The 27,539-nt window shown below is 50.2% G+C and overlaps 2 protein-coding genes across 2 annotated transcripts; one reads left to right on the top strand and one right to left on the bottom strand.

The window, feature by feature from the left end:
- Positions 1 to 623: 623 nt before the first annotated feature.
- On the bottom strand, positions 624 to 10,008 carry IL9R (interleukin 9 receptor). Its single transcript, XM_055376843.2, has 8 exons — positions 9,713 to 10,008; positions 9,172 to 9,283; positions 8,877 to 9,055; positions 8,167 to 8,312; positions 7,251 to 7,452; positions 6,588 to 6,693; positions 5,155 to 5,239; positions 624 to 3,485 (listed from the first exon to the last, which is right to left on the bottom strand). Exons 1-8 carry the CDS (start codon positions 9,867 to 9,869, stop codon positions 2,913 to 2,915), a joined length of 1,560 nt encoding a protein of 519 aa, XP_055232818.2. The 5' UTR covers positions 9,870 to 10,008; the 3' UTR covers positions 624 to 2,912.
- Positions 10,009 to 26,520: 16,512 nt separating this feature from the next.
- LOC115932124 (short transient receptor potential channel 6-like) lies at positions 26,521 to 27,435 on the top strand. Its single transcript, XM_055375828.2, has one exon. The coding sequence runs from the start codon at positions 26,521 to 26,523 to the stop codon at positions 27,433 to 27,435; it is 915 nt and encodes a 304-aa protein (XP_055231803.1).
- The last annotated feature ends 104 nt before the right edge of the window (positions 27,436 to 27,539 follow it).

The raw sequence follows: 27,539 nt of genomic DNA, 5'->3' as shown, positions 1-27,539 counted from the left end.
GTGGGTTTGTTTATGTGATCATGAGGTAGCCCAGGTCACACATGGCGCCTCATGAGCCACACAGCCCCTGTTATAAATACACTAGCCCGGGGCTCCCCAGAGCCCAGCTCCAGGAAGTGGATTCACACTAGTATTTTTATACTTGGTTAGAGCTGAGGATGCCTGTACCTCGCTTCCGTCCACACCCCTCCCACTCTCTGGATGCTAAAGATACATTCTGGGGCCTGCCTCGCCCCCACAGACCAGGATCCAGCTCTGCTGAGGCTCCCCACAAAACCCCAGAAGCTCTGCAGGCATGCAGGGTGGGAGGGATGCCTATCTGAGCCAGAAGGGACTTTTGCCTTTGGGGGCATCAGGCTGCAGGTACTTCTTTCTGCTCAGGTTGCAGGAAGCATGAGAGCACCCAGGAGAGTTGCTCCCTGTAGCTCAGGGCCCAGGGAGCTAACAGTCTCCATTTCATCCTGCCTTCAAAACTTCAGCGCTCCCAGACCCAAAACACTCTTGATGCAGGAAAGGTGAGCCCAGAAATTGGGGTTTAGCACAGGAGGGCTTTTGGCTTCACCCAAGAAAAAATTCAAGGGCGAGTCGGTGGTTTTAGAGAGCAACATTTATTTAACCCTAACCCTAGGGTTAGGGTTAGGGTTAGGGTTAGGGTTAGGGTTAGGGTCAGGTCCCACCTCCTATCTCAGTCTGGTCACAGCCCTAACTAGGCAGATGATCCCAATGTCAGCCCAAAGCCCAGCAGTCAGGCCCTCCTGTGATCTGCCTGGGGCACCCAGGAAGGGGATGGGGCATGCTGGGAGGGGCCATGATGTGTGGGGCCAGCAGTCAGGCCCTCTAGGTTGAAGTCCTAACCCCAGTAGCTGTGAATGTGACCTTATATGGAAATATTGTCTTTGCAGATGATCAAGTTAAGATTAAATCGTTAGGGCCAGCCTTAATTCACTATTATTGTGATTTTAAAAAGGGGAAATTTGGACACAGAAATGCACACAAGGAAAAATCCCTGTAAAGACTGGAACTTTGGCCAGGTACGGTGGCTCATGCCTGTAATCCCAACACTTTGGGAGGCAGAGACAGACGGATCACTTGATATCAGGAGTTTGAGACCAGCCTGGCCAACATAGCGAAACACCGTCTCTACTAAAAATACAAAAAGTAGCCAGGCGTGGTAGCAGGTGCCTGTAATCACAGCTACTCCAAAGGCTGAGGCAGAAGAATCGCTTGAACCTGGGAGGAGGAGGTTGCAGTGAGCCGAGATTGTGCCATTGCACTCCAGCCTGGGCGACAAGAGCAAAACTCCGTCTCAAAAACAAAACAAAAAAAAGATTACAGCTTTGGTGTCACAAGCCAAGAAACTAACAGAAGCTGAAGAGAGGCCTGAAACTAATCCTTCCCTAGTGCCTTCAGAGGGAGCATGGCCCTGCTGAGAGAGTAGAAATGGGACTCGGCCCACCCCCACTAACGTGTTGTTCCATACGTGCCCGCTGACCACCAGACCTTGCAGCACCACCCTCCAGGTGCCATACTCGCTGGCCAGACCTTGCCAACTGTCTGAAATAAACTAAGATAAGCAGCATCCCGCCATAAGTCTTACTGACGGGAGTTGACTGTATCACCTGCTTGTGCACAAGGCCAGGAGAATGACCCTGGTCTTATGATAATACTAAAGTCCTCACCCAGGGAGGGGCTTATCTGCCATTTTCTGATCATGCAATGTATGTGTTAGCATGCATCTGAGCACCCTTCACTCCACCCCATACGTGCAATGACACTCATGTAGCTCATAAATTATGTATGTCACCCTCCTTAAGACACCACAATGCATTCCCCTTGGGGAGTCAGCCAAGAATTCTTCCTCCTGCACTGTCTCTCTTCTGCCCAAACTTTCGGGGCATAAGACTTAATAAAGTCTTGTCTGGGAAGCTTCCTTGGCCTCATATCAACTTCTGTTTCATGGGAGCCCAAGAACATGTGGTTGGGAACACTGCCAACATCTTTATTTCCAACTTCTGGAGTTCAGAATTGTGAGACAACAAATCTCTGTGGTTCTAAGCTAACCATTTTGTGGCACTTTGTTACGGCAGCCTTAGGAAAAAAATGCAGGCATGTTCTGCTCCAACTGCCGCTCTCTCCAGACCACAGCTCCTCCCCAAGCCCACCCCATGAGAGGCTGAGGACAGAAGCAGGACCCTTCACAGGTCACCATCACTGCTGGATGGTCACCTCCAGCCCTGACTGTCTGGAAGCTCCAGGCTCAGCTCTCAGTTTCCTGGAGCAAGTGGGAGGATGAGGACAAGGAGGAACGAGGGCGCTGGCCTCCCAGGAATTGTCCCTGAGCCTCCATCCTGCTGTCCTGAAGCTGACCCTGAACCTCCAACTTGCTGTCCCCAGAACTGTCATTGAGCCTCCACCGTGCTATCTCTAGAGCCCGGAAAGCCCAGGGCTGGACAAACCCCACCCCTCACTCCTCCTCTGGCCCCTTCTCCCAGCCATCAACACTTTGGAACAGCCATCAAGCCCCTTTTAATCTCTAGAAAGGTGCCTCAGTAAGGCACAGAGGTCACACCAGGTGGTCATGGTGCCTTACCTGTGTCCACTGGGCCCAGGCTGGCCCTTTAAGGGTATGAGGTCAGAACAGCTGAGAGACCACACCCCACTTCTCAGAGAGGTCAGGGATAAAGAAAAGGGACAACGGAAGGAAGAACTTGTGGCCAGGATGCTGAGGGTAGAGGTTCCTCCCCACAGGCACTGAGCAGAGGGGTTGAGGGGGAGCCTCCAGCCTCCATCCAGACAGGACCTCTGACCGCTGCTAGGGGCACCTTCTCAGGAGGTTCAGTCTCAGACAAGGGCTCCAGAAACTTCAGTCCATTTTCCCAAAATGGACATGATGCATCTGGCGAGTCAGGGACCTAGAATGTCCAGGACCGAGCCTTGCTGAGGACAGAAGGGAGCAACATGCCCTGGAGGTCCTCATGCAGCCCAGGCCTCTGGCAGTGACCAGCCAGCACCCAGGCAACTCCTTGCTGGGTCTCCAGGCCCTGATGGTCACAAGAAAGGCCACAGGCCAGGGCTGGGATGGGCCCAGGGCTCTGTGTGTTTCCTGGGAGGGCTGAGAGGTGCCATCCCCCATAGCAGCCCAAGGCACAGTAGTTGCTGCTGCTGCTGCTGCTGCCCTCTGAGTCTGGGGGAGCCGGCCTAGTGGGGGACGTGGGGGCCCAGTCCTCCTGTGGCAGATAGGCAAGCGTCTGTACCCTCCACTCCGTACACCCTGCTGGCAGCACATCCTCTGAGCTCAGGTTCCCCGGGAGCCTGGTCCCAGGGCCCTCCTGTTCCTCCTCCAGGGCCACAGATTTCCAAGGATGTGCTGGGCCACAAGTGAGCAGTGCAGTGGCCTCCTGGACGCAGGGCTCCAAGGCTCCTCGTGGGGTGCCAGCGCAGTCCTGGCTCAACAGCACACCGGCCCTGTGGGCCCCCATCCAAGTCTGGAACAGAGCACGGGAGAAGGGAAAGGCTCAGGCAGCATGTTTAGAACTCATCACGGGAGCAGCTGCCTCCTTTCAGGCAAGCCTACTCTCCCTCCTCCTCCAGAAAGCCCTCCTGAGGTCCATACCCAGAGGCCAAGCATCACCTGTGTCTTGAACATTCTGTCCCAACCTCAACATGGGACCCTGAGTCCCTTCAGGCCCGTGCACCAGGGTCTGGTGCTCACAGCAGTTTGAACCAAGGTACAGATGGTGCTATCTGCCCAGGACAGAGCCAACTCCTGACAGCATGTGCCTCAGAGCCTTTCAGCGGCTACAGAGACTGGGCACTCCCACCACACACACACACACACACACACACACACACACACACACACACACATGAGTCGCTGTCAGGACTGGTGACTTTCAAAGTGCTGGGATACAGCCAGCAGACCTGGATCCTTCTGTGGGGCCACAGGAGGCCCCCACCTCCAAAAGGAAGCTGTTCCCTTGGTGGGACCAGGAGCCTCCATCCCATGCACCACACACACAACACCCTCCATCACTGCACTGCTCCCTGGAGACCAACCTATGGCACCAGATCCCCACCCGCGGGTCTAAATAACCCCTGGCAGGTGTCCTAGTTCTCTAGGGAAGCGCTGGTGCCCGCAACAGGATGCCAGTCCAGGGGACAGTCACAATCTGACCTGCTCAGCCTTGTCGTCAGCTGCCCAGGCTCTTGACAGTCACATCTACCACCTTGGGGAAAGAGGGAGACTCTGCCAAGAGCCAGATGCCCGGTTCATGGTTCAAATTATATTTTTGGACAAAAATCTTGAAAACTAGGCTCCTCATTGAGAGAGAAAAGGATTTTTCTGCATAGTAAGCTGGAGCCGCAGTGTGAAGGGGACATCCTTGCTGCACAGGGCCCAGGGATGCCCTAGGGCACAGGGAGGGAAGATTCTGGAGAAGAGTGGTCAGCTTGGCCCAGACCCCAGGGAGGGGCCCTCACTGCCTCTTGTCCTTTGCCCAAAGTGAGGAGTCTGAGGGGAAAAACCAGAGACCACTCACTGGAGCTCTCCCTCTCCCCCTCCTCCCACCCAGGGGGCATGAACCGACGGCCCAGCAGGGAGGGGAGGGGCTGATGCAACCCCCAAGTTGTTCACTGGTGCCTGGGCTGTAGGAGCCCAACATGGGCGGAAGGGGGGGAAGTGCAGAGCCCACTCAGCTGTGGTGCCATCATGTGATCCGGGGAGACCAGGGGACCAGGCAGAGCAGGAGCCCAGAGGCAATGAGAGCCCCAAAGGCAGCGCACACACCACAGACCCTTCCCCATGGCCACAGGACAGACACCTTCGCAGAAGGAGGAGGTGAGGCACATGGTGGGTGCAGACAGCTGCAAACCAGAGGGGACAGAGATAAGTAATGAGAAATTTACATTTTTTTCAATCAACAATGGAACTGGAGACCTGAGAACAAAAAGAAATCAGCAATGGAAAATAAAGCTAATTTTTCCCCATTTGAGACACGCATATAAATTGAAATTCACTGAATATACAAAAAAGGCTCCAAGCACTGACAAGCCTCCCATACTGGCCACCAACTCTCATGAAAGCCAACATCTTGGGCAGGCCAGAGCTCTGGGCAACCCCTGCCACCCACGTCCTGCCGTGGTCTCTGCACACACCTGGAAGTTCCCATTGTGCACACCGTAGAGGGGCTGGAAGAACACCGCTGGAGAGGGCACGTTCTGGTAGAAGGTTCTCTTCATCCTGAGGCCAGGAGAGGCCAGTCAGAGGCCTATGGCGACCCAGGTGGCCTGAGGTCACTGCAGAGGCTGAGCTTCCTTCCATCAGCAGGGGGTCCGCCCACCTCGTCCCTGCCACTGCCTCTCTCCCATCTCATCACATCCCAACCCACTCTCAGGGCAGGACCCAACTGGGCCTCCTTGCCTAACGGCCGCATAGAACTGATTTATACTGAGGCAGGCGTCCTTTACAGTGTGAGCTGTGATGGTGGGTTCAGAACGGGGAGTTACCAGCCGGGTCCTCAGCCCGCAGAGGGAGCCAGCACCTCCAGGAACCCCGTCTTTGCCATCAGCAGAAGGTCTGTGGCTCCCACCCCACCCAGTGTCTCTCTGAGCACCTGACTTGCTGCCAAGGATCCACTGACCCTCCCACAAGGATGTCACCTGGGGCTCCAACCCAACAGGTGCAAATAGACTTCACCAACCTCCCCGCAAGGCTGTCCCCCATTTCCCCACCTCAGGGGTCAGCACTCATATCTCATCCACCCATATGTCCCCTCCATTTCTCCCCCTAAGACCCTGCAATTCCCTCTACCTTGCTCTATCTCCACTTCTTTCACTGGCTCATGCAAAATCATCTCCCTGTGGGCACCCCACTGGCCCCCAGCAGGTCCCCCATGTCCCCTTTTCCCAGCAATCCATTCCTCAAAACATAAACTAGGTCGTGTTACACAGTTTCACACTTTCCTTTGCTCCAAGGAGAAGCCAAGCATCCTCCCGCTTAGCCCCACCCAACACCCCTCTCCCCACACCCTCTTCCTCACATCCTCGGCCTGACATGGCCCCTGCACTCGCTCTTGTAACCTGACATGTGGTGCATGAGGCGTGATGGTTTATTTAAGGAGGGCCCTTGTCCATCTTGTTCTCTAAGGCATCTGCCAGGGTGAGAAGAGGGTCCTGAACACACCAGATGCCCCAGCTGACCTTTCATATAACGTGTGAACAAAAGAACAAACCAAGCTCCTCCAGAGGCAGGAGACTAGGACCCCGGGCTCTTGATCTCGGTGACTCTGGGTCTGGTCAGGACCAAGCTGCCCTTATCTTCAGCCTCTGCCTCAGATCCCCCTTCCCTTCTCTCCCCTGGCAACTTGACAACTCTCTACTGGCCCAGAGTGGAGACTGGAAAAGCCCACCCCATCCAGGACCAGGCAGTGGAGAGGGGAGGGGAGGAACCAGACAAGGGTGGCCCTTGACGGCCCACCCACCACACACTCACACATGCACACAGTCACACATCTGCACACATACACTAACATGTACACTCTTACCCGCTCACACATGTACACACACACACACACACATCAGCTACCTACCTGGGCGACAGCTTGAACAGGAGGTAGGTCAGGCCAGTCAGCAGCAGAAAGATGGACACAGCAACAAGGGTGTTGTCTGGCCACCCCCGGGGTGGGATCAGAGGGCCTGTGGACAGGAAAGGCCCAGGGCTGTGAGCAGCGTCAGTGCCAGGAGGCTCCCCACAAACCTACATGGCAAAGGTGCGCCCTTTTAGTGCCCTGGGCCAAAGTGGAAGGTTTGTGATGGGCCTTGAAGGTTTGTGTCACCTGCTGAAGGACCTTGTGTGAGCCATGCTCCTGGGCCTCACTCTTCCCATCTGCCACACGGTGGGTCATAAGTTCCGTGGGCTGTCTCAGCACTGCATTGTGCAAGGGTCAGTCCAGCCCTCAAGGACACTGAGGTCATGTCCAGCCTCCAGGCAGGAGCACCAGCCCTGGTGTGCAGCCCTGCCACCCTCACTCCTAACAGGAGCCACTGACTGTGGGTTCCCAGGAAACCCCAGAGTTGGCAGGTGTTTGTGTCCTCCCTATAGACCTCAGACCTTCAGAGGAAGGGGATCAACTGAGGCATGGCTGCCTCGGGGAGGGGCTTCCCGGAGGGTGAAAGGGTGCAGGGCTCAGGTGAACAGGGGAGAAGACGCCCAGCCCAGACTCTGGAAGTGCAGCAGCCACAGCAGTGCCCACCTTGTCTCTGGGGAGCCTGGAAGCACACAGGCTGGCTCCACTCACTCCACTGGCCTGTATAACGCTCCTCCTCTACCACATCATCCTCCAGTGTGGCCATCTGGACACGCAGCCTGGCCTCATGGATAAAGCCAGGGTCCAGCTCAAAGGCTTCAATTATAAGCCAGGTCACCCCGACAATGTGATCCCTGTGCTGGGCCTGCTGTGGGGGTGGGGACAGTTAGCAGGTGGTGAAGGTGGGGCTGGGTCCCTCAGCCCTCGAGAATACACACATGCATTATATGCTCATATAACACACTCTTGAACACACCTGTGTTAACACACAGACACACTCACCACATTCACGTGCACACACACACACAGAAGGCACACTCACACACAGACACAGCTGCGTTTGCCCACAAATACACATATGCACACACAGGCAAACATGTCTACAGGAACACTTTCACACTCATCACACTTGCATGCACACTCATAAACAAAAGTGTGTGCACAGAAGCAACTCACCACACTCACATACACACTCATACACATAGGCATGCCCATGTGCACACTCACACAAACGCAAGGCACAGGCACACTCACATGTACACTTACATATAAACACACAAACATGGGCACACAAACATGAGTGTGCACACTTACATGTGTGCACACATAAACACATACATGCACACTCACCACACTTATGTGCACACACTCACAGAGACACAGGTGCACTCACCGTACTCCCATACACACACATGAAGCATACACATCTGCATGCCAGCATGTGTGTGTGCACACACACCCCGCTCTAGTTCCTCCCTTCTCATCACTACAAGTTGACATCTCGCTATGTAGAGTGGGGAGTCTGCCCTGGACTGTTGTTCCCAGGAGAGAGGCCCCCAGGGAAAGCCAGCCAAAGTGTTACCTCCCAGGCCTCTTCCTGCTTCTTGAAGGCCAGCTCATAGCTGAGAAGTGTGGTCATTGGCTCCAAGGCAGGACTGATGCTCCAGGTCAGGATGCAGTGGCCAGAACTGATGTTGCTCTGCAAGTCAGAGGGCGGGTCCAGCTTAACTGGAACAGAGTGAATCCATGTGAGGCTGAAGCCCCATGGGTCTGGGTGTGTCAGTCAGAACACACAAGACTGGGGTCTGAAAGACTCCCAAGGGGAATGGTCAAGGCCCTCTCAGACCAGGCACCTCACTGGGAGACTGGTCCAGAAAAGCCCCAGGCGGGACAGGACAGCAATGACTTCCTCTGGCCTCTGCAGCTAGACTAGGTGGTTTCTAAATCTTGCTTTCCCTTTCCTTCACAGTCTGCTGCTGGAAGCTTTTCCCAGCATCTTACTGGAGTCCTTCCTGGTATGACTGAAGTGCATTTCACATGACTCAAGTGCCAGCCCCTGCCCCAACTAGCAGCCCTGCATCTTTATTTCCTGCCAAAACCCTGCCCCTGCAGTAACCATATGGGCCCTCCCCTCCCAGGGGCCAAGCCTGCCCCCAGCCCTGGATCTCACTCAGCTGGGACTGAGAACACTCACTGGGCCACTCACAGGCTGCAAGGCCCTGCTCCAAACCCCCAAGCAGCCAGGATGTTCTTGCCTAGCGGCCCTGCCCCAGACCTATAGCCGCTGCTCACCGTGTCTCCGGGGCAGGTACTCCGGGTCCACCAGGCTGACCTGCTCCCTCCCAGACATGCAGTGGTGGAAAGTGATGGTGAAATTGTCAGATGGCACGAGCACTGCCTCAGGTGGCAGCACGACGGTGCACTCACTGCCCCGCAAGATGCACTTATGTGTGCCGCCAGGAGCCTGGTTGCTGGAAAGGGCATTTGTCAGCACCACGGGGCTGCTACACTGTCCTGGCATAGCTGCTTCAATCCTGGGGACCTCACCCTCATCCCTGTCCAGGTGGGCATGGCCCTCCACGCTCACCTGGTGAAGAGGAGCCAGGGGCTGGAGCCCTGTCCCAGCTCTGGGGCAGACCAGTGGCAATCGATCCTGAGAATGTTGTTGGTGAGGCAGGTGAAGGTTCTAGACCTTGGCCCTGGAGACAGTGACCATCAGGAGCCCACGGTAAGTACTTCAGGCCAGAGCTGAGCTGGGGGGTTGGGGAGGATCTGACAGCTGACACCCTAGCAGGGCAGTCACCAGTAAATGATCCCAGAATCTGTCCAGGGAAGCACTGGGAGGCCTGGGAAGTGATGGGCTCTGACCCGTGGTACACGGGCAAGTCAGATCTGGAGAGGCGTCAAGAGAGTGAAGGAAGGGAGACTACGGTCGGTCCAGGGAATGAAGGTAGGGAGGTAAAAGTAGGGAGACTAGAGACTGAGGTCCAGGCTGACCCCTAGAGGACATGCCCCAGCACAGTTTGGGCCAAACCTTTCCCTAGAGGCTCGACATCGGACAACCCAGTCCCCCAAACATGCCCTAGTTCTCCACCCACCTCATACAGACATTAGTGCCCAGCCCTCACCTTGTCCTTCCCCTGTGACAGAGACTCCCAAGCAGACACAGGTGCAGGTGCAGATGCAGGTGCAGGCCAGGAGCCAGGTGCCCATGTCTCGCCTCAGGGCCTCACTCTCCAAGGTCCAGCCTGCAAGGGACTGGGCTGAGGGCCCTGTGCAAATCATCCCTCTCTGGAGGAGTGCTCCCCATGAATTGCTCCCCAGCAGAGTGCTCCATGGGTCCCCACCTGCACTCACACAGTGTCCTGTGTCCTAACACTCACACAGTGTCCAGCATCCTGGACCACTGTCCAGGCTTTACTGATAAGGAACTGAGCTCAGAAAGGCCATTTGACTCAGCCAAAGACTCATGGCTGCAGGGTGTAAGGAACACCCTCAAACTTAGATCCTGGCCTCTGACTCAGCTAGGTCTCCACATCCGCTGAGAAGACTCCTCTCTGGGACAGTCATCCTCTGCCAGCCCATCCCCCATTCCCGGGCCCAGGCCCCATCCTTCAGGGGAGTCAGGGTTGGGGGAACTGGTCACTACCAACAACCACCACAGGTACATTTTCTACTTTAATTCTCACAACAGCTCTGTAAGGGAGAAGCACTGTCCCCGTTCACAGGCAAGGAACTGAGTCCCAAGGAGGGGAAATGACTTGCCCAGGGTCACACAGACAAATTCTAAGCAAATTTTTTTTTTTTTTTGAGACAGAGTCTCCCTCTGTTGCCAAGGCTGGAGTGCAGTAGTGCAATCTTGGCTCACTGCAACCTCCGCCTCCTGGGTTCAAGTGATTATCCTGCCTCAGCCTCCCGAGTAGCTGGGATTACAGGCATCTCCCGCCATGCCCAGCTAATTTTTTTTTTTTGTATTTTTAGTAGAGATGGGGGTTTCACCATGTTGGCCAGGCTAGTCTTGACCTCCTGACCTCAAGGGATCCACCTGCCTAGGCCTCCCAAAGTGTCGGGATTACAGGCGTGAGCCACCAGACCCAGCCTCTATGCATTCTCTCTCCCTTTTGTCCTCTTAAATAAAGACCCATCCAAGTGTTCTGCCCCAGAAAGGTGGATGAGGGTGGCAGCAGGGTATCCGTGCAACAGATGGCACTTTCTGAACTCTGTTGCACCCCTGTTCCAAGGCACCTGCAAAGAAGAGCCACACCAGAAGGGCAAAGCCCCCTGATGCTGAAGTGTGAGGCCTGAGCCCCAGGATCCCTAGGGGAGCCAGAGATTGGCTAGAGATGAGGGGCTGGGTGTCAGGAAGTGCTTGGGTGTGGGAAGGCTGCTGACGCCCTATCACCCCATTTGCAACTCCAGATGGTACACCGATAGCCCCTAGGCAGGAAGCAGGGCCAGCCTGGTTATACAAGACTGATTACTGATAAGGAGGAGGAAAAAACCAGACACGCACACAGACTACAGCATGCATGCCCTTAAGGAAACCGCACACCCCCAATGGGCAGCAGGCACTACTCTAACCCCACTCTGCCCCACTCCTGGCAGCGTATCCAGGTACCCATAGGACAGTCCCCTGTTAAGAATGATGATCAGGAAGCCTCACCCTTTCCTAGAATGGAGCGTGCAGCCTGGAACCACCAGCCGCAGCATGAAACACCGTGGCAAGTTCTCTGCAGCAGTGTCTGTCCGTTCTTGCAGCAGTTACTGGAAAGGTGGGAATGGGGAAGGCAGTCAGCCTGCTCTTGGGATATCTGAGGGCAGGGTTGGAGTGACCACCAGGACCTGGGGAAGCACAGGCACAACAGCCACAGCTGAGAGCTGACGCAGGCCCCAGAATGGACAACCGCTGCCCTAACAGTGGAGAAACACCCACATTGCTGTAGAATCAGGCCAGGCCAGCCACAGGCTAACCCAGGAGCAGATGGCTTGAGAGCAGGGAGTGGGATGGCTCCAAGCTCAGCAGGCCTCGTTTCTAGACAGGGAAGGGGGATGGTAGGGCAGGATCCACATGTGACACCTGAGAGCTACAAAGTAGGACCGGAGAGTTGGGTACAGCGACAAGGGGGTATGGCCATCTGAGGGGAAGTTCTCTGCTTTTCCTCTGCACTGAAAACTTACATCTGTACCTGGTAAGCTGAGCAGGGCAGGGTCACCACCCTCCTACAGATGAAGAAACTGAGTCTCAGAGACCTGGGACCTGCCCAATACCTGGCTCCTGACACCTCTCTTCTTGGCCCATTCCCACCAGCTTCCACACAAGCCTGTGAACTTCCTGAGGGCAGTGCCTGCGAGGCACCACTCAGCACATGCCCCAGCAGAAGGCACCACAGTGCTTTATAAATGGGGTGGAGCTGCAGGCAGAGCTGCCTTCCCCCATCCTTGACCACAGGGCCAGGCAGTCACCAGGGAGGCCTCACCACAGGTCAGACAACACCTGGTAACAGGCTGGTTGTGAGAGCAGGAGGAGAAACCAGTGTCTGCCACCTGGGAGAGAGCTGCCCCTGACACCCCCAGTCCCGCTGGGGAGCCTGGCTGACATCACTGCCCAGCACAGCCTATCCCGCCTTGGGTCTGTGGACATAGCCTTCAGCCCATGATCACTTTGGTCCGTTCTCAGAGCCCCACCCGTTCCATGGCCTCAGTGTCAAAGTCTGGCCCAGATGCCTACTAGGCCTCATAGCCTGCCTGCCCTGCTTCCCTGGGCCACTGTGAAGCTGTGGGCTGCCCTGCAGCTGGAGCCCTGTCTCAGATCACAGGCTCTGCCACACCCACAGGAGGGTCTTTAGACAGCCTCAGCCCTTCACCTTTCCTGGCCCTCATGCCCTGAACACTCACCTAATACAGAGCAGGCCACCATCATGGAGGCAGTCCAGGCAGCCCTGAGCATCTCTGTGCCTCGAAGCACACTCTCCAAGTTGCCCTCACACCAGTTACTGCATCCACTTACTGTTACACAGAGACTATTATGCATATATATATATATGTGTGTATATATATATATATACACACATATATATATATATATATATATTTAGACGGCGTCTCGCTCTGTCGCTCAGGCTGGAACACAGTGGCATGATCTCGGCTCACTGCAACCTCTGCCTCCTGAGTTCAAGTGATCCTCCTGCTTCAGCCTCCCAAGTAGCTGGGATTACAAGCATTTACAAACATGAGTCACCATGCCTGGCTAATTTTTGTATTTTTAGTAGACACAGGGTTTCACCATGTTTGTCAGGCTGGTCTGTACTCCTCCCAAAGTGCTGGGATGCCAGGCATGAGCCAACAAGCCTGGCCATATTTTGTCTTTTTTAATGGGGGCAGGGAAGGGTCTGGTTCTTCTGGACCATTCAGGAGGCTGGCAGCCATACAGGTGGATAGGATGGAAGTTACTATTGAAGTGGACACCTGTCCAGCAAGGTCTTCTGTCTGCTGGGGGAAGAGGAAGAAATGCAGACCTTGGTACCCCAGAAGCAGCTGGAGCCTGGGGACACGGAGGCTGTGCCAGAAAATGGGACTGGAAATGGGAGCAGGGGCCAGCTCCCTCTCTGGACCACATGAGGACTTCCTTCAGCACAGTGGGAATCCCCAATGCTGTTGGGCACAGAGTATGTGAGGTGCTGACAGGGGTGGGGATGGGCAGGAGGCAGGAGGGATGGGGTCTGAAAGGCCAGCTGGAGGCAAGTACAGAGACAACAGACACCTCATAGAGAAGGTGCAGGGAAGGCAGGGTGGAAGAGAGATGGCACCAAGAAGCATTTCCCACACACTTTCAGAGAAGAGGATGAGGGGCAGTGCTGCATCCGTGAGGTAAATGTCTGTGGGAATGCTGGGCCACAGCTCAGGAAGAAGTCAGGGCTGGACTCGGCACTGCAGAGGTGTTGGGTGGACAAGGGCACACACCCAGGGCAGAGGGGAGCAAGCAAGGGTGGGTGGGAGAAGTACAGAGAGGCGTGGAGGAGACCCCTGCTGCTCTGCTTGCCACTGTCCCCTCTGCCATCTTCCCTCCCCATCACAGGCCTTTCCCCAGTCCTCTAGTAGGCCTCCTTAGCCGGACGGAACCCCTGAGCCTGAGCACAGGCAACTCTCCTTCTGCACAGCCCTGAACTGACAGGGCCCAAGGGTTGAGCAGTGGCCATGGGCCAGGGCTGGAGTAAGGATATTGGCACAGTTCCCTGGGAGTCTGGAGGTGAGATGGGAAAATGATGTCCGTGCTCTTCCTGCTGTCTTGGTGAAGAGGTACCCACGTCGCCTGCTCTGCCCAAAACACCCCTCCCACAGCCTTGCTGCCCGACTGCCGTTGAAGGTCATCACTGTGCGTTGTCCCTACATGAGGCTCCTTGAGGCAAGACCCTGTTTGATCATGTTGCATCCCCTGCACCCAACTCAACTGTTTGATAAATGTTTTCCAACCCCCGCCCCGCCTGCAGAGGCTACCCTTGCTTCTGGACGGTGTTCATGTTGTGGGTACCCAGGAGCGGGGCTCTGGGATGCTACTTGAAGACACGCTGAGAGGATACCCACTCTTGATACTGTCTCAAACTCTGTCTCAAAAAAAAAATAATAATAACTAAAACGCCTGCCCTGCCTGTCAGCTGTAGCGTGACAGCTCTGGAAAGAGGGTGAGCCCAGAACAGCATAAATCACAGGAAGAGAAAATGGGGGCAGGGAGGGGAGAGGAGGATCCAAGCAGGGCCCACATCCTCCAGCTTATCACAAGAACAGACTATCCAGACCCCAGGAAACTGAGAGGGTGATGTTCTTTCCAAAACAAACCCTCTCCTCCCCTTCCTCTGCTTGGCTGGGTTGACCCTCCCTCTGGAATCCCACCCTCGCCTGCTGCCCCACACACAGCTCCAGTGGGCCATACCCATCCTCCTGGCTCCTCTTCTGCCCTAAAACACCCAAATGCTTCGGGGTTGGTAGAGGCTTTCCCAGCCCTGGGCCTAGACCTCAGCTCCACCCCATGGCCATCACAACTGAGGCCCAAGTATGCCCATTCTCACCCCACAAAGGCACCCCCACAAAGGTCGGTTCAATCACTGAGGAAGCAGAGTTCCTTCAATAATTAGAAATTCTGCCTGACAAACTCAGTGCCCTTCCCTCCATCCAGTTGGAGCATGGCCACACTGGCCACAGCAGAACCCATGACCCCTACAGGACTGGAAATTAGTTTGTAATCCTTGAGGTCAGGGCTGCAAATTTTGCCATCTCTAAGAGATACCCAAGGCCAGGACACCAGAGGAGGTAAAGCTAGGGTGGCGCTCTCAAACGCCACGCTTCCACAGTGGCTCCCTGGGCCCCGAGTTGGAGGGCCACATGTCCCTCTCTGCCTTCTGAATTTCATGCTGACTTGAGAGGTTGGGAAGCCCAAAGCACAGACTCACCTTCCCAGATGCATCTGCCCAGTCCCATCACAAGTCTGAGGCATCCCCAACCTGGAGGTGATTTGTCACCCAACTATCTCTGGGTGCACAGCAAAGACCCTCAGCCTGATTCAGGAGATAACTGCAGCAGTTGGTGACGTGAGCCTTGCACGACAGGTTCACACAGGCCGCCCACATCTGAAACCACAAGCGCATTACAGAGCTGCTCTCCCAAGCAGAGCTGAGAAGTGTCTGCCACCACTAATCTTGTAAGTCAGGGAACTGTGAGACATGACAACCTTACAGTCCCCATGACATTGAGAACTGCCAGACATGGACTTCAGTGATTTGTCTACTGACTGGCAAGTGAGTGTCCACTGTGTTCTTCCCAAGAAACACCACTGAGATGCATTAAACTGACCCCAGGAGGCAAGAACCTGTGCAGGTGCAGAGCAGTGCCCTTGTCCCCTTCTACACTTTGCCAAAACCAGAGGTGCAGGTTCTCCTTCCACCAGCTAAAGCAACCTGTGAGCATCAGGGGTGGGGAGAGTATTAAATATAAAATTAATGCAGACTCAGTTGAAGAAAAACAATACAGAAGAAAAATTCTTTAACAGGGTCCCCTTTCACCTCCCCCAAGAAGTAGCCACTGTGAGTAGTTAGGTACAAGTCCATGCAGACACTTTTGTTTTTTGGGGATTTTGTTTGTTTGTTTGTTTGTTTTCTTTTCTTTTTTGAGATGGAGTCTTGCTCTGTCACCAGGCTGGAGTGCAGTGGCGTGATCTCGGCTCACTGCAACCTCTGCCTCCTGGTTTCAAGCGATTCCCCTGCCTCAGCCTCCTGAGTAACTGGGACTACAGGCGTGCGCCACCACACCCAGCTAATTTTTTGTATTTTAGTAGAGATGGGGTTTCACCATGTTGGCCAGGATGGTCTCGATCTCCTGACCTTGTGATCCTCCTGCCTAGGCCTCCCAAAGTGCTGGGATTACAGGCGAGAGGCACCTCGCACCCGGCCTTTTTTTTTTTTTTTTTTTTTTTTTGACCGAGTCTTACTCTGTCACCCAGGCTGGAGTGCACTGGTGCGATCTAGGCTCACTGCAACCTCGGCCTCCCGGGTTCAGATGATTCTTCTGCCTCAGCTCCTGAGTAGCTGGGATTACAGCCACCTGCCACCAAGCCCAGCTAATTTCTTTGTATTTTTAGTAGAGATGGGGTTTCACCAGGTTGACCAGGCTGGTCTTGAAATCCTAACCTCAAGTGATCCGCCCACCTAAGCCTCCCTAAGTGCTGGGATTACAGGTGCGAGCCACCACGCCCAGCCAGACACTTCTTAAGCTGAAACAAATACCTATTTCTTAAAGACTCCTGCTGTGCTGCCACTTTGCAGCCTTCTTGTTCCCCTATGGTGTTGCACCATCTTTCTAGGTCAGCACATAAAACCTACCTCATACCTTTAGTGGTAGTATACACCATGGTTTAATAATCCCTGCAATGTCTAGGCCCAGTGCCTCACACCTGTAATCCAAGAACTTTGGGAAGCAGAGACCGGAGGATCTCTTGAGGATCCCAGGAGGTCAAGATTAGTCACACAGAGTCTTGCTCTGTCACCCAGGCTGGGCTGGAGTGCAGTGACATGATGATAGCTCACTGCAGCCTCAGACTCCTGGGCTCAAGCATATATGCTATTTTAAATGAATTTCGTGAATAATTCTGGGCATGGATCTTCAAACAACAGAGTGAGTCCTACTGTAGGATAAATTGCTAGGGGTGGAATTGTGGGGTCTTAGGGTTAGCATTTTAAAATATTGATAGATGCTGAGACATGGCCCTACATAAAAAGTGTTGTACAGACTTTTGCTCTCACCAACAATGTAAGAATGCCTGTAACCTTCACCAACAGTAAACATTATCAGTCTTTTTCATCTTTGCCAATCTGATAGGCTAAGATATTTCAATGTGGTTCTAATTTGTACTTCCTTGAGTATTAGTCAAGATAAGCATCTTTTCATGTATTTATTACTTGTGTGTTCTTTGGGGTTGAATTTTAATCAGCTTGGCTCCAGTCTTATCTGCTACAAGCATATACTGTTCTACTCACTGGAGCCATCCCTGCACTAGTGTCCTTACCAAGACAGCTTCTTTCTGTCAGTGTGCCTTCTATCTTGCTGAAGCCAGAATTTACTAACTCAAGACCAGCAGACCACAGTACCCATATCATAACCTCAGAAGCAGAGACCACAAGGGCTGGATAGGGAGAAAGGAAATTCTCAAAAGAAAAACCAGAGAAGAGAGCCCCAAATTCTACATCTAAATTCTACCCAAATCTCTGGATGACCCTTGAACTATACATCTGCCAGCTAACTCCAAGGAGCCCAGCTAAGGTTAAATAACCTGAACAGAAGTTTCAGCTGTTCACCTCAGGACACAGAGTTTTCTGCCTGCTAAAATAACAAACAAACAAAAACAAAATTAAAAAAAATTTTTAAACACCCTCCAGAGAAATATAACAGAACACACAGTCTCAACAATGTATACCATTCACAATTTCTAAGATAAAAACAAAATTATCAAACACATGAAGAAACAGTACTATGTCACCCATGCTTAAGAGAAAAGATAATCAATGAAGATTGACTTCCAGGAATAAGTTGTTGGAAATAGCAAAGGTTTTAAAGCAGATACTCTTACTATCCTCAAATATATAAAGGAAAATATGCTCCCAATGAATACATAGGAAATCTCAGAGGAGAAATAGAAACTATACAAAAGAACCAAGGCCAGGTGTGGTTCTATACAAAAGAATCAAGGCCGAGGCAGATGGATCCCTTGAGGTCAGGAGTTTGAGACCAGCCTGACCAACATGGTGAAACCGTGTCTCTACTAAAAATACACAGATTAGCTGGGCATGGTGGTGCACACTTGTAATCCCAGCTACCTGGGAGGCTGAGGCAGGAGAATCACTTGAACCCAGGAGGCAGAGGTTGCAGCGAGCCAAGATCATGCCACTGCACTCCAACCTGGCTGACACAGAAAGACTGTCTCAAAAAAAAATAAAAGAAAGAAAAAAGAAAGAAAAGAAAATATATAAGCAAAAAGTGCATCTTAAATAAAAGGAATAGGCCAGGCATGATGGCTCATGCCTGTAATAACACCACTTTGGGAGGCTGAGGTGGGTGGATTGTTTGAGCCCAGGAGTTCAAGACCACCCTGGGCAACATGGTGAAATCCCGTTTCTACAAAAAAAAAAATACAAAAATTAGCTGGGCATCGTGGTATGCACCTGTAGTCCCAGTAGGAGGCTGAGGTAGGAGGATTACCTGAGCCCGGGGAGATTGAGGCTGCAGTAAGCCATGATCAGGCTACTGCACTCCAACCTGGGCAACAGAGTGAGACCCTGTCTCAAATATGGAATAAATTATAACAGTGCATACAAGAAGAAGAAACATTAACCTCTCTGAGCCTCAGTTTCCTTATCTGTAAGATGGATACAGAGAGGACTTGTTATATGTTAAACTACATAAATTGCCATAGCCCTATGAGGTAGAACAGAGGTCAGCAAATGACACGGGCCAAATCCAGCCTAATTTTTAAAACCTGTGAGCTAAGAATGGTTTATACATTTGTATGGATCCAGCATGCTTCCACTGGTTTATACTTTTTTTTTTTTGAGACAGGCTGGAATGCAGTGATGCAATCATAGCTCACTGCAGCCTCAAACACCTGGGCTCAAGCGATCCTCCTGCCTCAGCCTCCTGAATAGCTGGGACTACAGGTGTCCACCACCACACCTGGCTAATTTTTTGCTTTTATTTTAGAGAATGGGTCTTACTGTGTTGCCCAGGCTGGTCTTGAACTCCTAACCTCAAGTGATCCTCCTGCCTTGGCCTCCCAAAGTGCTGGAATTACAGACATGAGCCACCATGCTTGGCCATCTTAACCATTTTTAAGTGTACAGTTCAGTGATATTAACATATTAAGTACTATTATATTTTTGTGCAACCATCACCACCACCCATCTCCACAATCCTTTTCATCTTGCAAAACTGGAACTTTGTACCTTTAACCAACAACTCTCCATTCCCTCCTCCCCTCAACTTGACAACCACCTGTTAACCACCATTCTACTTTCTGTCTCTATGAATTTGACTATGCTAGGTACCTCATATAAGTGGACTTATATAGTATGAATTTTTTTTTCCAAAGTTTTTTTTTTTTTTTTTTGAGACAGGGTCTCTCTCTGTCGCCCAAGCTGGAGTACAGTGGCACGATCATGGCTTACTGCAACCTCCACCTCCCAGGTCCAAGTGATTCTTGTGCCTCAGCCTCCCGAGTGGCTGGGATTACAGGCGTTCGCCACCACACCTGGCTAATTTTTGTGTTTTTAGTAGAAACAGGGTTTCATCATGTTGGCCAGGCTGGTCTTGAACTCCTGGACTCAAGAGACCTACCCGCCTCAGTCCCCCAAAGTGCTGGGATTCCAGGTGTGAGCCACCGCACTCGGCCTATACAGTATTAATCTTTCTGTGATTGGATTATTTATATATGGCCACTCCTGATCTCTTCTGGTTACTATCTGCATGACATGTCTTTCCCTATCCTCTTACTTTCATCCTATTTGTGTCTTTAGATCTAAAGTGAGACTCTTGTAGACAGTGTATACTTGGATCATTTTTAAATGTTATTTCTGTATTTATTTTTTGAGACAGGTCTTTCTCTGTTGCTCAGGCTGGAATGCAGTGGTGCAATCACAGCTCACTGACATCCTGGGCTCAAGTGATCCTCCCACCTCAGCCTTCTAAGTAGCTGGGACCATAAGTGGGCACCACCACACCTGGCTATTTTTTCTTTTTGTATGTTTTGTAGGGACAGGGTTTTGCCACATTGCCCAGGCTTGGATCATTTCTTTAAGTGGTACATTGACAAATTATAATTGTATATGTTTACGGAGTACAATGTTATATTAGAATTTAGGAATATAAGGTGAAGTGCTTAAATCAAAGTAGTTAACATATCCATCACCTCATATACTTTTTCTTTGTTGTGAGAACATCTACTCTTAGCAATTTTTGAAATGTGCAATAAATTACATTTATGGCTGGGCAGGAAGGCTCACGCCTGTAATCCCAACACTTTGGGAGACCAAGGCGGGAGGACTACTTGAGGTGAGAAGTTCAAGGCCAGCCTGGTCAACACAGCAAAACCCCATCTCTTACAAAGTTAAAAATTAAAAAACAGTCAGGTGCGGTGCCTATGGTCCTAGTTAGTCAAGAGGCTGAGGTGGGAGGATCACTTGAGCTCATGAGTTCAACGTTACAGTAAGCTGTAATTGTGTCATTGTACTCCATCCTAAGCAAAATAGTGAGACCTTGTCGCAAAAAAAGGCAAAAAAAAAAAAAAGCAAACAAAACCCTACATTCACCATGCGACCATGCTGTGCAATAAATTTCAAGTAAAACACTTTATTCCTCCCATTGGAAACTATACTCTTTGACCAATATCTTCCCCATTCCACCACCCACCTGGATCATGTTTTTTTAATCCATTCTGCCAATCTCTATCTTTCGATTGGAGAGTTTATCCACTTACATTCAAAATAATTACCGATAAGGAGAGACTCACTTATGTGATTTTGCCATGTGTTTTCTATACGCCCTATGGCTTTTTTTTGTGGTCCCTTATATCCTGCATTACTGTCTTCTTTTGTGTTTAGTTGATTTTTTTTTTACAGTGAAACATCTAAATTCTCTTCTCATTTCATTTTGTGGATATTCTATAGCTAAGCTATTTTCTTTGTGGCCACCACGGGATTACATTTAACCTCCTAATATTAAGACACTCCAATTTGAATTTATATCACTTAACTTCAATAACATACAAAAACCAGGCCAGGAACAGTGGCTCACGCCTGTGAGAACTTTGGGAGCCCGAGGCAAGATGATCACTTGAGCCCAGGAGTTTTTCGACCAGCCTGGGCAATATGGTGAAACCCCGTCTCTACTAAAAAATACAAATATTATCCAGGTGTGGTGGCATTCACCTGTAATCCCAGCTACTCAGGAGGCTGAGGCATGAGAATCTTTTAAACCAGGGAGGTAGAGTTTGCAGTGAGCCAAGATCACGCCATGGCACTCCAGTCTGGGTGACGGAGTGAGACTCCATCACAAAAAAAAAAAAAAAAACAATCAGCCAGGCATGATGATGCACGCCCGTAGTCCCAGCTATTCGGGAGGCTGACGTGGGAGTACCAGCTAAGCCCAAGAGGTTCAGGTTGCGATGAGCCGTTATTGCATCACTGTACTCCAGCCTGGGTGACGGAGTGAGACCCTGTCTCCGAAAAAAAAAAAAAAAAAACAACTATGCCCCTGTACAGTTCCATCCCCACTCCTTTTCAGTTACTGATGTTACAAAATTACATATTTATACATTGTATGTCCAGAAATATAAACTAATAATTTTAAATTCATTAATCTCCTACATTATGTAGAAGACAAAATGTGAAGTTACAAATCAGTTACAGTAATACTAGCTTTTACACTAATACTCATTATCATGTATTAGGCTCTTAAATCAAGTAAAATAACAAAAAATAGAATTACAACCCAAAGTTAATAGTAGCTTTTATAACTGCTCTTGTATTTACCTTTACTAAGATCTTTATTTCTGGCCAGGTGAGGTGGTTCACGCCTGTGATCCCAGCACTTCGGGAGGCCGAGGTGGGAGGATCACCTGAGGTCAGGAGTTCAAGACCAGCCTGGCCAACATGGCGAAACCCCATCTCCACTAAAAATCCAAAAATTAGCTGGGTGCAGTGGCGCTACTCGAGAAGCTGAAACAGGAGAATTGCTTGAACCCGGGAGGTGGAAGTTGTGGTAAGCCGAAATCGCACCATTGCACTCCAGCCTGGGCAACAGAGCAAGACTCTGTCTCAAAAAAAATTTATTTCCTCTTATGGCTTCAAATTACTGCCCAGTGTCCCTTCATTTCAACCTGAAGGACTCCTTTTGGCATTTTTTGCAGGGCAGGCCTAGTGGTAATGAATTCTCTCAGCTTTTGTTTCTGTGGGCATGTCTTCATTTCTCCCTCACCTTTTAAGTACAGGAGTCTTGGTTGACAGCTATTTTCTTCCACTGCTTTAAATATATCAGCCCACTACCTTCTGTTCCCCAAAATTTATGACTAGAAATCTGCTGATAGCCAGGTGCAGTGGCTCACACCTGTAATCCCAGAAATTTGGGAGGCCAAGGCAGGTGGATCATGTGAGGTCAGGAGTTCGAGACCAGCATGGCCAACAAGGTGAAACCTGTCTCTACTAAAAATACAAAAAAAAAAAAAAATTAGCCTGGCGTGGTGGTATGCACCTATAATCTCAGCTACTCAGGACGCTGGGGCAGGAGAATTGCTTAAACCCAGGAGGTTGAGGTTGCCGTGAGCCCAGATCGCACCACTGCACTCCAGCCTGGGTGACAGAGCTAGACTCAGTATCAAAACAAACAAACAAAACCTAAAACTCCATCTCTACAAAATAAAAAAATAATAAAATAATAATTAGCCATTTGTGGTGGCAAGTCCACTTTCACTGAACACTCTGTAACCCATGCCTTGGAAACAATAATCTCAACTCTTCACATTCCACTGGTTGTGGACACAATTTTGGATTCAACATCAGAGGCACCATATCCCAAGTTACGGGTGAGTTCTCCTTCCCATTAGGTTTGAGTTGACCACTCAAACAAGGGCACACCTGGCCTGGTCATCCAGGCAAGGGCAAGCCTTCTTTCCATGGTGGGACACACCTGAATAGAGTGGGCCACAGGGAAAAGGGAGGTCCAAATCCCTCAGGGACACCTCAGGGATCTTGAAATCCCTTATCTAAACCCAACATGGGTCCAATTCATTCTTCAATTCATTTCTACTCGCCCTTGTGTTGCAGTCTTAAAAAGTGACCCCATTTTAACCCACAAACTCCCAAAAAGAAGTGTATAATTTTTTTTTGCATTCAGAGGTCCCACATGTTGAGGTCTTTTTGGCTTTATCCCCAAACCCCCAAATAAAAATTATCATATATGCTTCCAAGGAACTTCCTCTCTCCCTGATTCTGATGTCTTAGACGATCCTTCCTTTTGCATACCACACTCTCCTCAGCCTGCTCCTGCTTCACCTATAACCTCTCCATCTGCTCCATCCCCTAATCAACCCTTCCCATAACCAGATACTTTATCCCCCTCACATACTCACTCGGGAGTCACATATGCAACTCTAAGATTCCTCCAAAAATCCCAAAAATGTTTTGCCTGTCCACAAGATGGCAAATAGAGATTTGTGAACAATTTGAGTTCATGTCCCTTTTCCAATGTCTGATCTTTCACAAATTCAACCCACATTGGATTCATTTAGCCAGGATCCCTCTAAGTTCACTCAACAACTCCTTTGATTTAACCTGACAAGACATATTCGTGCCATTCCCACAAAGAAAAATCACACATATGGTCTTTAGCTCAAGCGTAGACAAATAAAGTTCATGCTCATAATCCTAATGATAAAAGGGTTGGGGCAGAAGCTGTCCTCGACAGAGAACCCAATTGGCAATAACAAACGTTATCTCATCTGCCGATGACATTATATAATAACGTGCTTGATGGAAGGAATGAAAAAGGCTGTGATAAAACCTGTTAATTTTTCTAAGTTACAAGAAATCACTCAGGAACCATCTGAGAACTCCACCCTTTTCCAAGCTGGACTGGTGGAGGCAATGCATAAATATACAAATTCACACCCTGAAAGCCCTAAGGGCCAATCCATTCTGGCTGTACAGCTTATAGGTCAGGCTTCCCCAGACATCAGACAAAAACTCCAAAAATTAGAGCAAGGCACTCACATTCCCTTTCCTACTTTACTAAATACAGCCTTTAAGGTTTTCAATGACTGGGAGGCAACCTCAAAAATAAAAAAAGGCTCAATTGGAGGAGGAAAAATGCCATTGCCAAGCAAATTACATGGCAATGGCATTGATACATTATTTTTTGTTAGCTAATAAACCCAAGACTCATCCCTATAATACTAACAGAATGGGGGCCTATCGTCGCTGCAGGAATCCAGGACACTAGAGTAGAGAATATCCCAAACCTCCAAATTACAAGCTACCCCCAGGACCCTGTCCTCATTGCAAACAAGAGGATCATTAGAAGAGTAAGTGTCCCTCTCTCTCTCAGGAGAGGGCCACCTCTTCCTTCTAGGCTGTTACAGCCACAACCTCACCAACCTATCTGACAGGGGTGTCATGCAGGACAAGGATGAGGGCAAGGGCAAGGACAAGCACCTCTAACTCTATTCCTGGATTATGATCAAGCCTCTGAAAGTCATCCTCTAGATGACTGATGGGACATTGAGGCCTTCCAGGCTCCTATCTTTTCCATCTGTATGGATGAGCCTCAGGCAAATCTGATTGAGACTGAACCAGAGGTAATGTTCATTATAGATATGGGGGCCAGTTATTCAGCTTTAAATGTTTATTAAGGCCCAATGTGCTAGCCCTTCATTTTCCTCACGGGTATTGCATTAGTCCATTTTCACACTGCTATAAAGAACTACCTGAGGCTGGGTAATTTATAAAGAAAAGAGGTTTAATTGATGCACAGTTCCACACGGCTGGGGAGGCCTCAGGAAACTTACAATCATGGTGGAAGGTGAAGGGGAAACCAGGCACATCTTACATGGTGGCAGGAGAAACAGCAAATCAGGAAGTGCCACACTTTTAAACTATTAGATCTCATGAGAACTCACTATCACAAGAACAACATGGAGGAAATCTGCCCCCATGATCCAATCACCTCCCACCAGATCCCTTCCTGACACATGGGGATTACAATTTGACATGAGATTTGGGTGGGGACAGAGGCAAATAATATTATTCTTCCCTGGCCTCTTCCAAATTTCATGTCCTTCTCACATTTCAAATCTAATCATGCCTTCCCAATAGTCCCCTAAAGTCTTAATTCATTTCAGCATTAACTCAAAAATCCACAGTACAAAGTCTCATCTGAGACAAAGTAAGTCCCCTTTACCTATGAGCCTCTAAAATAAAAAACAAGTTTGTTACTTCAAGATACAATGGGAGTACAGGCATTGGGTATATGTTCCCATTCCAAATGGGAGAAATTGGCCAAAACAAAGGGGCTACAGGCCCCATGCAAGTCTGAAACCCAGCAGGGCAATGATTAAATCTTAAAGCTTCACAATGATCTCTTGTGACTCCATGTCTCACATCCAGGCCACACTGATGCAAGGGATGGGCTCCCAAGGCCTTGGGCAACTCTGCCCCTGAGGTTCTGCAGGGCACAGCCCCCACAGCTGCTTTCATGGGCTGGTGTTGAGTGCCTGCAGCTTTTCCAGGTGTATGGTGCAAGCCATCAGTAGATCTACCATTCTGAGGTCTGGATAATGGTGGCCCTCTTTTCACAGCTCCACCAGGCAGTGCACCATTGGGGACTCTGTGTGGGGATTCCAATCCCACATTTCCCCTCCACACTGCTCTAGTAGAGGTTCTCCATGAGGGCTCTGCCTGTTGGGAGAAGCTGAGTGTTGGGAGAAACAGAGGCAGGGCTTGCATGTCTGACATAATGTAAAAGAGTCTTGGAACATGTCCGGGGTCCAGGGTCTAAAACCCCTCATGGCCTTTGGAACACCAAGCTCTGTGCTAAAGGGTGGAAGGCTACCCTGATGCACCATAATCTAAGCCCAGGGCATAAAACCCCTCATGGTTTGGATAGAATCCAGGGCTCAGGGCTCAGGGCTCAAAACCCCTCAGGGCCTCTGGAATGTGCCTAGACTTGCTGGCTCCTTGCTCCTTGCTCTCCCAGGATTGATTGTATCTTGAGTTAAAAGAACCTGCTCTCCATTATCTCAAGTAGCAGAGCATATGCTAAACCATCACAGCTGTAAATCATGTGCTTAATGCAATGCGCCCTTTCAACCCCACATTCTCACCACCTGTTTCTTTGATCACCAATAAATAGTCTGGGCTTCCAGAGCTCGGGGTCTTCACAGCCTCCATACTTAGCGATGGCCCCCTGAACTCACTTTCTCTCTCAAACTGTCTTTTCTCATTCCTTTGACTCCACCAGACTTCATCGCTCCCATGACCTGGTGTTGGGTCCGATCACCCCAACATTCCTGGCTGCCCAACGTGAGGCCACAAAGATCCCGGTGAAGGAACACTAGAGCGTGTGAAAGCGGAGGATGCATTGTCAAAGGACACCCGAGGACAACTGAAAGAAACTCGGTGGGAAAGCTTAGCACTCGGAAGAACCAGGGTAACAATGGGACAAAGTGAAAGCAAACATTCTGCTTACTTGAATTTCTTAAGGCACTTATTACAAAGAGGGTGAGGCATGGGGTAAGACCAGGGGAATCTGAGGCTTGTTTATTCAGAGGGCCCCATTTAGAGAAAAAGAAGACAAAGTGAGGACTTAGAAGGAGCCTGGGCAAGTAAAGTCATCTTGAAGCTTCAGTTTCATGGTTAACCTGCCTCTGCTAGAGAAAAACAGATTTAATGAGCACAGAGGCATGATATGGGCTGAATGTAAAGAAATTTGGACTCAAGGCCCCAAGGAATATTTGTTTGAGTTGTGGAATATGCTTGATTTTGGTATGTTAGCAATTTTATCAGCATCATTCATTGCAAGATTCAGGGCATTCTGGCATGCTTCCAAAGCCCAGAGCATCACTGATGCAAGTGATACTTTGAAGGACTTGACAAAAGTAACATTGGGAGATAATGTGAGATACTACAGTTTGGCCAGGAGGGAGTGGGACCCCTCGGATCCTCGTATGGTGTCTGAAGGTCTTTGTGCAGTTGCTGTGGTTTTGAGTTTCTCTGGGATAGCTTGTATTTTGCCAGCAAATGAAAGCTTTGGACCTCTGCAGAAGTCGCTTGGAGGAGCAGTCAAAGACATCTTCAGGTTCATGGTCATATTCATTATGGTGTTTGTGGCCTTTATGATTGGAATGTTCAACCTCTACTCCTACTACATTGATGTAAAACAAAATGAAGCCTTCACAACAGTTGAAGAGAGTTTTAAGACACTGTTCTGGGCTATATTTGGACTTTCTGCAGTGAAATCAGTGGTCATCAACTATAGCCACAAATTCATTGAAAACATTGGTTATGTTCTTTATGGAGTCTATGATGTTACAATGGTCATTGTTTTGCTAAATATGTTAATTGCAATGATCAACAGTTCACTCCAGGAAATTGAGGATGACGCTGATGTGGAGTGGAAATTTGCAAGGGCCAAACTCTGGTTTTCCTGCTTTGGGGAGGGGAGAGCACTTCCTGTTCCTTTCAATCTGGTGCCGGGTCCAGAGTCCCTGTTTTATCTCTTGCTGAAGCTTAAAGGGTGGATTTCTGAGCTCTATCCAGGGTCATAAAAAAGGTTTCCAGGAAGAGGTAGAGCTAAGTAAGTACAGCTAAGTAGGGAAAGACAGGAACTTGCAGGAACTAACAGGTACCATAGGGACAGACAGGGACAGAC

The sequence above is a fragment of the Gorilla gorilla genome, chromosome X (assembly GCF_029281585.2).
Source record: "Gorilla gorilla gorilla isolate KB3781 chromosome X, NHGRI_mGorGor1-v2.1_pri, whole genome shotgun sequence".
In the NCBI taxonomy this organism is placed as follows: domain Eukaryota; kingdom Metazoa; phylum Chordata; class Mammalia; order Primates; family Hominidae; genus Gorilla; species Gorilla gorilla.
The sequence above is the reverse complement of the archived record's forward strand: the minus strand, read 5'-3'. Positions and strand labels throughout refer to the sequence as shown.

Bases quoted from the DNA above. Each gene is read 5' to 3' on its own strand.
- IL9R (XM_055376843.2), bottom strand. From the start codon at position 9,869: ATGATTTGCACAGGGCCCTCAGCCCAGTCCCTTGCAGGCTGGACCTTG. The intron at 9,284-9,712 runs GTGAGGGCTGGG...CACTGTCTCCAG, and splicing joins TGTCACAGGGGAAGGACAAG to GGCCAAGGTCTAGAACCTTC. The intron at 6,694-7,250 runs GTGGGCACTGCT...TCCTGTCCACAG, and splicing joins CCAGGCTCCCCAGAGACAAG to GCCCTCTGATCCCACCCCGG.
- LOC115932124 (XM_055375828.2), top strand. From the start codon at position 26,521: ATGGTTAACCTGCCTCTGCTAGAGAAAAACAGATTTAATGAGCACAGA.